This window comes from Bufo bufo, chromosome 2 (assembly GCF_905171765.1).
Source record: "Bufo bufo chromosome 2, aBufBuf1.1, whole genome shotgun sequence".
NCBI classification, from domain to species: domain Eukaryota; kingdom Metazoa; phylum Chordata; class Amphibia; order Anura; family Bufonidae; genus Bufo; species Bufo bufo.
The window spans coordinates 306,976,832-306,988,837 of record NC_053390.1 but is presented as its reverse complement, the minus strand read 5'-3'; the positions used below and the strand labels follow the sequence as shown (position 1 = coordinate 306,988,837).

General features: G+C 42.3%; 1 protein-coding gene across 1 annotated transcript in view; it reads left to right on the top strand.

Annotated features, from left to right (window-relative positions):
• The window catches only part of MMP14 (matrix metallopeptidase 14), a 46,203-nt gene extending 34,990 nt beyond the window's left edge, over positions 1 to 11,213 (top strand). Inside the window, exons 2-10 of the mRNA XM_040416882.1 lie at positions 5,239 to 5,387; positions 6,920 to 7,042; positions 7,126 to 7,433; positions 7,562 to 7,729; positions 8,007 to 8,170; positions 8,274 to 8,412; positions 8,719 to 8,869; positions 8,961 to 9,076; positions 10,163 to 11,213. Coding sequence (XP_040272816.1) covers positions 5,239 to 5,387; positions 6,920 to 7,042; positions 7,126 to 7,433; positions 7,562 to 7,729; positions 8,007 to 8,170; positions 8,274 to 8,412; positions 8,719 to 8,869; positions 8,961 to 9,076; positions 10,163 to 10,488 — 1,644 coding nt within the window. The 3' untranslated portion in view covers positions 10,489 to 11,213. The remainder of the gene's footprint in view (positions 1 to 5,238; positions 5,388 to 6,919; positions 7,043 to 7,125; positions 7,434 to 7,561; positions 7,730 to 8,006; positions 8,171 to 8,273; positions 8,413 to 8,718; positions 8,870 to 8,960; positions 9,077 to 10,162) is intronic.
• The last annotated feature ends 793 nt before the right edge of the window (positions 11,214 to 12,006 follow it).

Here is a 12,006-nt window from a genome sequence, read left to right as displayed (position 1 = left end):
GCGGAATATAGTAGCGCTATATAAGTGGATGCTAATGTCTGTAAAGTGCTGCGGAATATAGTAGCGCTATATAAGTGGATGCTAATGTCTGTAAAGTGCTGTGGAATATAGTAGCGCTATATAAGTGGATGCTAATGTCTGTAAAGGGCTGTGGAATATAGTAGAGCTATATAAGTGGATGCTAATGTCTGTAAAGGGCTGTGGAATATAGTAGCGCTATATAAGTGGATGCTAATGTCTGTAAAGTGCTGTGGAATATAGTAGCGCTATATAAGTGGATACTAATGTCTGTAAAGTGCTGTGGAATATAGTAGCGCTATATACGTGGATGCTAATGTCTGTAAAGCGCTGTGGAATATAGTAGCGCTATATAAGTGGATGCTAATGTCTGTAAAGTGCTGTGGAATATAGTAGCGCTATATAAGTGGACGCTAATGTCTGTAAAGTGCTGTGGAATATAGTAGCGCTATATAAGTGGACGCTAATGTCTGTAAAGTGCTGTGGAATATAGTAGCGCTATATAAGTGGATGCTAATGTCTGTAAAGTGCTGTGGAATATAGTAGTGCTATATAAGTGGATGCTAATGTCTGTAAAGGGCTGTGGTATATAGTAGCGCTATATACGTGGATGCTAATGTCTGTAAAGCGCTGTGGAATATAGTAGCGCTATATAAGTGGATGCTAATGTCTGTAAAGTGCTGTGGAATATAGTAGCGCTATATAAGTGGATGCTAATGTCTGTAAAGTGCTGTGGAATATAGTAGCGCTATATAAGTGGATGCTAATGTCTGTAAAGTGCTGTGGAATATAGTAGCGCTATATAAGTGGATGCTAATGTCTGTAAAGCACTGTGGAATATAGTAGCGCTATATAAGTGGATACTAATGTCTGTAAAGTGCAGTGGAATATAGTAGCGCTATATAAGTGGATGCTAATGTCTGTAAAGTGCTGTGGTATATAGTAGCGCTATATAAGTGGATGCTAATGTCTGTAAAGCACTGTGGAATATAGTAGCGCTATATAAGTGGATGCTAATGTCTGTAAAGTGCTGTGGAATATAGTAGCGCTATATAAGTGGATGCTAATGTCTGTAAAGTGCTGTGGAATATAGTAGCGCTATATAAGTGGATGCTAATGTCTGTAAAGGGCTGTGGAATATAGTAGCGCTATATAAGTGGATGCTAATGTCTGTAAAGTGCTGTGGAATATAGTAGCGCTATATAAGTGGATGCTAATGTCTGTAAAGTGCTGCGGAATATAGTAGCGCTATATAAGTGGATGCTAATGTCTGTAAAGTGCTGTGGAATATAGTAGCGCTATATAAGTGGATGCTAATGTCTGTAAAGTGCTGTGGAATATAGTAGCGCTATATAAGTGGATGCTAATGTCTGTAAAGTGCTGTGGAATATAGTAGCGCTATATAAGTGGATGCTAATGTCTGTAAAGGGCTGTAGAATATAGTAGTGCTATATAAGTGGATGATAATGTCTGTAAAGTGCTGTGGAATATAGTAGCGCTATATAAGTGGATGCTAATGTCTGTAAAGCGCTGCGGAATATAGTAGTGCTATATAAGTGGATGCTCATGTCTGTAAAGGGCTGTGGAATATAGTAGCGCTATATAAGTGGATGCTCATGTCTGTAAAGGGCTGTGGAATATAGTAGCGCTATATAAGTGGATGCTAATGTCTGTAAAGTGCTGTGGAATATAGTAGCGCTATATAAGTGGATGCTAATGTCTGTAAAGTGCTGTGGAATATAGTAGCGCTATATAAGTGGATGCTAATGTCTGTAAAGTGCTGTGGAATATAGTAGCGCTATATAAGTGGATGCTAATGTCTGTAAAGTGCTGTGGAATATAGTAGCGCTATATAAGTGGATACTAATGTCTGTAAAGTGCTGTGGAATATAGTAGCGCTATATAAGTGGATGCTAATGTCTGTAAAGTGCTGTGGAATATAGTAGCGCTATATAAGTGGATGCTAATGTCTGTAAAGCGCTGTGGAATATAGTAGTGCTATATAAGTGGATGCTAATGTCTGTAAAGTGCTGTGGTATATAGTAGCGCTATATAAGGGGATGCTAATGTCTGTAAAGTGCTGTGGAATATAGTAGCGCTATATAAGTGGATGCTAATGTCTGTAAAGTGCTGTGGAATATAGTAGCGCTATATAAGTGGATGCTAATGTCTGTAAAGCGCTGTGGAATATAGTAGCGCTATATAAGTGGATGCTAATGTCTGTAAAGCGCTGTGGAATATAGTAGCGCTATATAAGTGGATGCTAATGTCTGTAAAGTGCTGTGGAATATAGTAGCGCTATATAAGTGGATGCTAATGTCTGTAAAGTGCTGTGGTATATAGTAGCGCTATATAAGGGGATGCTAATGTCTGTAAAGCGCTGTGGAATATAGTAGCGCTATATAAGTGGATGCTAATGTCTGTAAAGTGCTGTGGAATATAGTAGCGCTATATAAGTGCATAAAATAAATAAATAAATGAATTACTCCCTCTCTAGAGCTAATGGAGTGCTGACATGTCTCTGCATCTTCAGGGGACCAGGGGAAAAACATTAAACTTCTCCCCTCTCGTCTTCCTAGCCAGTATGGTGAAGACTGTCTCTCCATGCTGGTGAAATATTAGTAATTGGGCAACAGTTACATAGATACCCGTGTACACCCAGTCTACATGGCAATGCCCATCTGCTGTAATGATGACGTGCTGAGTACTAGATGTTGTGGGTGTATTGCATGTCTTATAGAGGGAAGTGTTTTTGGATGAGTCTTTCTCATGGTTATTTTTGTGCAGTTATTGCGTAAATGTTTAATTGAACTTGCTGAAAACGTCCAGTTTTCGTAACTGATCATGTGAGGCTGTTTTGTAGTGTGCAGTTTTTAACAACAGACTCCTCTCCCTTCCCACAATTTCTTCATTCCGCTCCTGGTTCTATATGTGAAAGGTTTTTCCTGTAGCTTTAAACAGTTTTCCTGGTCCCTGCCCCCACACCCTTTGAAGCTGTTTCCATTTTATGGTGTCCCCTCAGGGGAGATAAATACATTATCCTTCTCCGGACATCCCCCAGCACACTCTCTTTGATGAAATTGCATCTCCGGCCTTCAAGATGTAAGGATTAACCCCTGCCCTGCCTGTGCTGTAGTCCATGTATATTCTCCATGCTTAGATTTTCATGCATCTTTGAAATCACTATGGGGGAGATTTATCAAACTGGTGTAAAGTAGAACTGGCTTAGTTGCCCATAGCAACCAATCAGATTTCACCTTTCATTTTTCACAGCTCCTTTGGGAAATGAAAGGTGGAATCTGATTGGTTGCTATGGGCAACTAAGCCAGTTCTACTTTACACCAGTTTGATAAATCTATCTGGATGCTAATGTGCTTATTATATCAGACCAGTCGCCTAAAGCTGGAGGCAGGTCATTTAAAAGGTTATTATCATATTTCCTGCTTTTCGCCTGGGTAAAAAAAGACTCCCAGAGAGGAATATAATGGAGACGTATACATATACTTTTATAATATTTAGTTTAGGTATGCCACACAGTTTAGATCAATAAGGTCCAACTCATTCATATTTCAAGTCCATTCAAAAGAACACGTTCGGCACCACATGTCAGGTGGAACAGCAGAGCTGTGTTTGATTTTTACTCTGGTAGTTCTCACTGGACCAAAAAGAATCCAATAGAAAGAAAAAAATAGATCCAAGGCACTCACCAGTCCATATACGTTTCTTTTATTTCAATCCATTAAATCAGCGCTATGGGGTAGCTCAAGCGCTACAAGCAGATACAGCCTACAGCCGTTTCTTGTACGCAGATGCTTTTTCAAGGCATATGTCATAAAAATCCCTTTAAAGTGTTTTAACTGTAAACGATAGCAACAATGGTACCTGGACTGATGTGTGTGGTTTCAGTCTGTGCACAGAATACATGCAATGGATCAGCATTGTCTGGATTTGCCATAAGGCCTCATTCACATCTCCGTTAAAGAGGACCTTTCATTGGTCCAAACATTGTGAACTAAGTATCATGATATATACAGCGGCGCCCAGGGATCTCACTGCACTTACTATTATCCCTGGGTGCCGCTCCGTTCTCCCGTTATGTCCTCCGGTATGTTCGGTCACTTGGTTATAGTAGGAGGAGACTGCCCTTGTTCTCCTGGGCGTCTTCTTCTCCCAGGCTGTGAGCTCTGCGATGCGATTGGCCAGGGCTACAGCCTAGGAGAAGGAGACGCCCAGCAGAACAAGGGCAGACTCCGCCTACTATAACCAAGTCCCCTAAGTCTCCTCCTACTATAACCAAGTCCCCGAACATACCGGAGGACATAACGGGAGAACGCAGCGGCGCCCAGGGATAATAGTAAGTGCAGTGAGATCCCTGGGCGCCGCTGTACAGATCATGACACTTAGTTCACAATGTTTGGACCGATGAAAGGTCCTCTTTAAGAAGATCCGGCTGCCTGATCCGGTGCAAATTCCAGCTGTTGGCGGTACAAAAAACTGTTGCATGCAGCATTTTATGTCCGGCTGAAACCTGGCATTTATACCGGAAAGCGGCCTGATCACCGACAGACCTTCTTGCAGTCAGTGGGGATCCAGCGGTGAAGTAGAGGATCTGGCAGGCTGCTGTGTCAGAGATGTGAACAAGGCCTAAACCAAAAACAGACAACAGAAAATGGAGCCTCATCTATTACCTAAAGGGAAGCTACTAGACAGAGTGGGGTACACTTATCAAAACTGCTGTAAAGGAAACTGAAAGGTGGAATCTGATTGGTTGCTATGGACAACTAAACCAGTTTTCTTTTACACCAGCATGATAAATCTCCCCCCAGTGACTTCTTCTATGGAGGGCCTGACACATTTATGCAGTGCATTTACAGACCACGCCCGCCGCGACCTCCTCAAACAGCTGATCGGTGGGGGTCCCCCACGATCAGATACTGATAACCTATCTAGAGGATAGGTCATCGGTATAAAAAAGTCAGAAAATCCTTTTAATGTCTGGGAGTATTGTCAGACACTATCAGGTTAAAGAAACTTGGATATGAAATACCCCAATTTATCAAGCTGTCCTATATACTGTAATATATTTTTGAATATCGCAAATTATTCCATAACAACAGTGTATGTGGGTGTATAATCTCCTGTCTTTGCATTAGTTAAATGGTATCCTATTATATAGACATTAATAGAATTGTCTAACATTCCTTCTGCTCTTCTCTTCAGGCCTGGCTACAACAATATGGATATTTGCCGCCAGGAGATCTCCGTACTCACACATTACGCTCTCCTCAGTCTATGAATGAAGCTATTGCTGCTATGCAGAGGTTCTATGGGCTGACAGTGACTGGCAAGGTGGACTCTGACACAGAGAGGTATTGGAGCGGACAGTCCTTGAGTTTTTTTTAAAGGGGGTCTCTGATGCAGAAATAAATATGGGGTGAACATAGACAGTAAAGGCCAGGGTGCAGTACTCATCATGGTGCGTCTTACTCCTTTCTATGACTCTCATCTGATAGAATAGAATCCATCAGTAATTTTGAGGTAAGAGAAATTTGGTGTCCTTTTTATTGTGGTTTGGGCCCTAATGTTAAGCCTGGCCAGAGTGGCGCCAACGGACCCAGCAAGAGTGCGCTCTACGCGGTGGTGTACTTTGCTTATGGGTGGCGCCGGCCCTGGAAGGGGCTAGTTTTCACTTGAGAACACCTGATGTCTAAGGTAGCCAGCATTGCAGCTTCCATAATGCCCAGCATTGGAGGACAACTGTTAAGACAGTCTTGGATTTGAGGGGCAGCTGCTATAGAGAAGAGGGAAGTCAAGAGAGAAGAAGAAATGATTAGAAAGGAACTAGGAATAGGATGATGGTGTCTCAACCTCTCCCGTCAGGCATAATCACAGCCTTACGTCTCTTAAAGGGTTTCTGTCACCTGAAAAATGGATATTAAGCTGGCTGACATTAGCGATGTGCTAATGTCAGCTGAACATAACTATATTAGTTCCATCTCACTGCCTGCCGCCGTTATTGAGAAAAACAAGCTTTTATAATATGCTAATTTGCCTCTAGGAGCAGGGGGGGCATTGCCACTGCTTCTAGAGGCTCCGTTCTCCCACCTCTGGCCACGCCCTGCTACACTAGATTGACAGGGCCTGGCAGTGTTGGTCTCCTACCTCCGGCCCTGTCTGCAGTGTAAATCTCGCGCCGTTCAGTATACGGTGCAGGCGCAGTGAGTGAAGGGCGCTCGCCGGCCGCCAGCTTCCTCATTGCGCCTGCGCAGAATACTGAACAGCGCGAGACCTACACTGCAGACAGGGCCGGAGGTAGGAGACCAACACTGCCAGGCCCTGTCAATCTAGTGTAGCAGGGCAACACCCCTGCTCCTATAGGCTAATTAGTATATTATAAAAGTTAGTTTTTCTCAATAATGGCGGCAGGCAGTGAGATGGCACTAATATAGTTATGTTCAGCTGACATTAGCACATTGCTAATGTCAGCCAGCTTAATACCCATTTTTCAGGTGACAGAAACCCTTTAAAGTCATTTGCTACCAGCATCAGACTGGCCCACCAGAGTAGAGGAGAATCCTCCGATGGGCCCATACTCTGATATCATAGTGGGCCCCAAAAGTTTAGATATTAAAAAAAAAACATTTGGAGCTGCCTTTAGACAATAAATTGCCACTAGGGTCCATTTCTTTGAATCAAAACCTACACAAGTTTATTGATGATATCTGTGGTTGAGCCCTGAGAATAATTTCCTCTGGTGGACCCAAGGAACCCCAGTCCAAACCTGCTTTCTACTGATGGTAGCTTGTGGCTGAACAAAATATCCATAAGGAATTCATTATTACCTGTAGAAACTGGTCCATGTTCTTGCAACAAAACTTTCAAATCCAAATTTCATTTTCAGGGCAATGAGGAAGCCACGTTGTGGTGTGCCAGATAAATTTGGTTCTGAAATTAAAGCAAATGTAAGACGAAAAAGATACGCTATTCAAGGTCTGAAATGGCAGCACAAGGACATCACTTACTGGTACGTGACAAGATGTACTATCTTAATCGTTTAGAATAATGGGCTGTCCTGGTTTTTAACTAAATGCAACTCTTTACTCCTAGCATACAGAACTATACTCCAAAAGTGGGTGAATATGAGACATATCAAGCTATCCGGAGAGCATTTGCAGTATGGCAGACTGTCACCCCACTGCGATTCAGCGAGGTTCGATATGTGGACATAAAGGATGGTCATGCCAAACATGCTGACATAATGCTTTTCTTTGCTGAGGGGTTCCATGGGGATAGCACACCTTTTGATGGAGAAGGTGGATTTTTGGCACATGCATACTTTCCTGGGCCAGGCATTGGTGGAGACACTCACTTTGATTCTGCTGAACCCTGGACATCCAGAAATGACGATCTAGATGGTAAGAGAAAGAGCCACAATTTGTAGTCCATAAATGTGGACATTTAATCTTGAGAAAGAATGTAGAAAAAATCAGAACTTTGATAAAGCTGAAAACTAAAGTCATTTTTGTATTTATTTTTCTAATAGGGAATGACTTGTTTCTTGTGGCTGTCCATGAACTAGGCCATGCATTGGGTCTAGAACATTCCAATGATCCATCAGCCATTATGGCTCCATTCTATCAATGGATGGACACTCAGAACTTTCAACTACCAGATGATGACCGCAGAGGTATCCAGCAGCTCTATGGAAGTGGTAAGAGTCTGGAGGAAAAGTAGCTTACTTGATGTATATAAAATATAGTCAAATCAAGTATTAGCAGTAGTATTGGGAATAAAACTTTTAGTGCCAAAAAGAGGAGGAATGTTTAGACATTTTATGTTAAGGCTTCAGTACAATATTATGTAATAGATTAGAGTATCATCATGGCTTCAAGGACCTTATATCAGTCACTATTTGAAATGTTAACTTGCATTAAATTTGTAGTATTATTCTCAAACTTCCCAAGTTTCATTTTAAAAACTTTTTTTAGGTCATGGAGAGGGCTTACCACCAACACGTTCACCTCGTCCCACAAGGGCACCTAGACCTACTCCACGGCAACCTGATGATCCTAATGTGCCTTTTGGACCAGACATTTGTCAAGGCAATTTTGACACTATTGCTGTTTTAAGAGGAGAGATGTTTGTCTTTAAGGTCAGTTAAGTAATTTTATGTATTTCTGTGTAGTCCACCACTTTCTATCTGCCTAATCATTGAGTTGTCTTATTTCCTTGCTTAATATGTTATATCATTGTAGGAACGCTGGTTCTGGCGTGTGCGGAATAACCGTGTAATGGATGGCTACCCACTGCCCATTGGACAATTCTGGCGTGGACTTCCAAGTTCTATAAACTCAGCTTATGAAAGAAAAGATGGGAAATTTGTCTTCTTCAAGGGTAATTATTCAAAGGCCACCTTCTTCCATTATGCATTAAAGGAAATTTGTCACTAGAAAATTCAGTGTTAAAACAGACACAATGCCTTGTAGGGCTCGCTCAGCAGAATGTAATGATTTAACTAATGATCCATTACTTTATTGTGAAGAAAAGGTACAAATTATTATGCAAATAAGAAGTTAAGTGCACCGAGGGTGGGCCCAGGCCATTCTTTGCATCCTTGCTCCTCCTCCTTTAGATTTGCTAAACTGTCTTTAGAGAGTTATTTTAAAACCATTTCAATTAGGTGTATTTGTGTGTATTTAGGGGACAAGCATTGGGTGTTTGATGAATCCATTCTTGTACCTGGGTATCCCAAGTCACTGAAGGAGATGGGTAGAGGATTACCGAGTGATAGGATTGATGCTGCACTCTACTGGATGCCCAATGGAAAAACATACTTCTTCAGAGGAAACAAGTAAATAATGGTGTACATAAATCTTTTAAATCATTGAAAACCCTGGTGCTTTTTTCACACACATTTTCTCTCTGTCTTTGTCTTAATTCAGGTATTACAGGTTTAATGAGGACTTGAGAGAAGTAGATGCGGATTACCCAAAACCTATCAACGTGTGGGAAGGAATCCCTGACTCTCTTCGAGGGGCATTCATGGGAAGTGATGGAGGTAGGAAAGACAATAAAAAAAAACTTAAAAACAAATAACTAAGTCACCTTTGGATGCAGATGAATGCTTATTTCGAGAAGGAGTGTAAGATATGCCATAACTTCCAGGGAAGAATGAATGCAGCATGTTGAAATCCAATCTTTTTTGCCATTGAGGGGCAGTTGGGATGGTCCCAGATACATTAAGTAATTGGCCATTCCTGTCCCCCCTGTTCTGTATAATTAGTCTGGGAGGAGAGACAGCCCAGTAAACCTCTCATAGACTATAATGGAGAGTATGTAAGCAAGTGTGGCCATCTCCACCATTCCTGAATATAAAGAACATGAGACACCGGGGACTATGCGTAGATGATAAATGCTCCAGGTTAAACAAATCTTTAGATATCAGTTAAGTCGTACATTTTGTTATACATAAATGGTAGAAATAAACTGTTCAATTGTATCTGTAGAATACTGGTCTTTCTATGATAAAGATAAAAGCTGAGGTGTTAAAGATCATCATGTACAATTATAAAGGGGTTTTTCATCTTTGGGGGTCTTTCAGGCAGACCTCCCCACCTGGCCACAACTCTGGAGAGAAGCATACCTACCTGCTCCCCACTGTTGTGTTCCACCACCTTCGCTCCCCTGCTGCTGCTGCTGCTGCTGAAGCTCTCCACTTCCCTCATGTCAACATCTGGTTTGACGCCCACTGTAGTCAATCACTGGCTGCAATGGTGACACGTACCCCTTGCATCAAATGACCTATTGACTTGACGTAAGGCAGACACATCACCGCTGCGGCCGCATGTCATCGCGGGGAAAGTGGGGAGCTGCATCAGAGGAGCGAAGGTGCCGGGACCGAGCAGCAGGGAGAGAGTAAGTATTCTTCCCTCCACAGGTCTGGCCCATTTGGGAATTTGCCCAAAAGGCCTCTGAAGATGTAAACCCCTTTAAGGAGATTTGTTTTGAATTTGAGTCAGTGCAGATATTGTGAAATTAAAAAAAGAGAGAAATGTGCACTTTATATGACAACTTATTGTATTTATTATACTGATTGCACCATATTGTACTTACTTCAAGTTTCCAACTTTTTGCTGTTTTTCAGCTTTTACTTATTTCTATAAGGGTAATAAGTATTGGAAGTTTAATAACCAGCAACTAAAGACAGAATCCGGATTTCCCAAGTCTGTCCTGCAGGACTGGATGGGCTGCAGCACTGCCCGCCAACCTGAAGACACTGATGAGGAAACAGAAGTGGTGATCATTGAAGTTGATGAATCCAGTGGAGGAGTGAGCACCGCTGCTGTTGTAGTTCCTGTACTCCTCCTACTTTGTGTCTTGTTCCTTGGACTGGCGGTCTTGATCTTCAGACAGTATGGCACACCCAAGAAGCTTCTATACTGGCAGCGTTCCTTGCTGGACAAAGTGTGAGACCTCATGGATCTGGACCCTGCCCCCATCACAATCTCTCCTGCCCTCCCACATGTCCCTCACACACACAGATATCATGGGGAGCAGTATCAGTATCCTGGGACGGGAGGAAGGGAGAGAACCAGTTTACACCAACTTTTGCCGCTTTTGTGCGGTGGACATTGCTATGTTTAACCCCTTCACTGCCAGATTGGAGCTATGTCTTCCATAACGGTTATTGCGGGGGTAGATATATTAGATTTAATTGGCTATTGGTCAGGCAGGGCTCTTGGTACAGCCACCACTTGCAAAATTCAGAGCAGAGATGGACACCCTCCGAAGGTCAGAAAACGCACATACAACCACATGTTTCTAACAGATTGTGTTTTTTTACCCTTCCAAACATCACCGCCACCCCATCTAGATCTAGGTCTACCTATCAAAAGGAAATACTTCTAAACAGCTGTCTTGTTTTTGGATGGGTACAGGAGAGAACAATGCAAGTGGGGGGAGAGTAACCTGTCTGACCATGTGAGCTTACGTCTACATGCCAAGAGGTTGTGGCTTCTTGTCATAATTAGAGTTATGAATATCCAAAAAGAGGACACTGATATTAACTAAGGAGACTATGTTCTACAGTCTTCAAAGAAAATTGTCACAGCTGTGTTGTGACCTATAGATCTCCTCTTAACAGAGATTTGGGATTTGGGACCAAAGTATTATTTCTATTAAAAAATGAAAAACTGTGTGATGAGGACATAAGTCTTGTGGAATATAAAGTACTGTCTATATGTGACCTAGAGAAAGTGGAAGTAGTTTAGCAAGTTGTGCAGAGCAGGACTCTCTGAAGAGAAAGTAAGGGACAAGTGTAAGGTCAGTATCAGGAAGCTCCCAAACTGCCTGGAAAGTGCCCTGTATCTATGTAAAACCCATGCATTGTGTTTCTGTAATTCCTTCTCTGCCCTCTACCACCTCCTCTATTCTGTTAAATATTATATGAAAAGGTTTAACTCTCAGGGTTATCTGCTGGTATCTGTACCAGGCATTAGTTACTGTTTTACAGGTCCTGGCAAACACAATGTTATGCTGGTTTTCTGTGATGGAAGGAGTAATCACTGCTCTGAAAGATTCTTTGCAGGTATCTGGCACAGAGAGATTTTTCTCAGTCTTAGAAGGTGGTTAATGCCTCCATGCAGGTCTCTGGCTGTGGTGGAGTCAATCATGGTTCCTAACACCATTGTAGCTGGAAAGGGAGAAAGCCATTGCTCTGCAAGTGTCCTAGGCAGAGAAGGGGTTAAGCACAGCTCTGCGGGGTGGGGGTTTCTGACTGAGTGAAGTTAAGAAGGGCAGATCACATGGTACGGTCAGGGGGTGGGGGTGGGGGTCACATTTGCTTGTTTCCTGTCTTTCTCTGTATCTTTGTTTATATTTTGATTATTATAATAATTATTATTTGATAATAAGGCAGCTCCTGCAGGTCAGGCCGCTTTGCATTCCCACCTGTCCACTGCCAGAGGGGTCAGTGGATCATTATAGAAC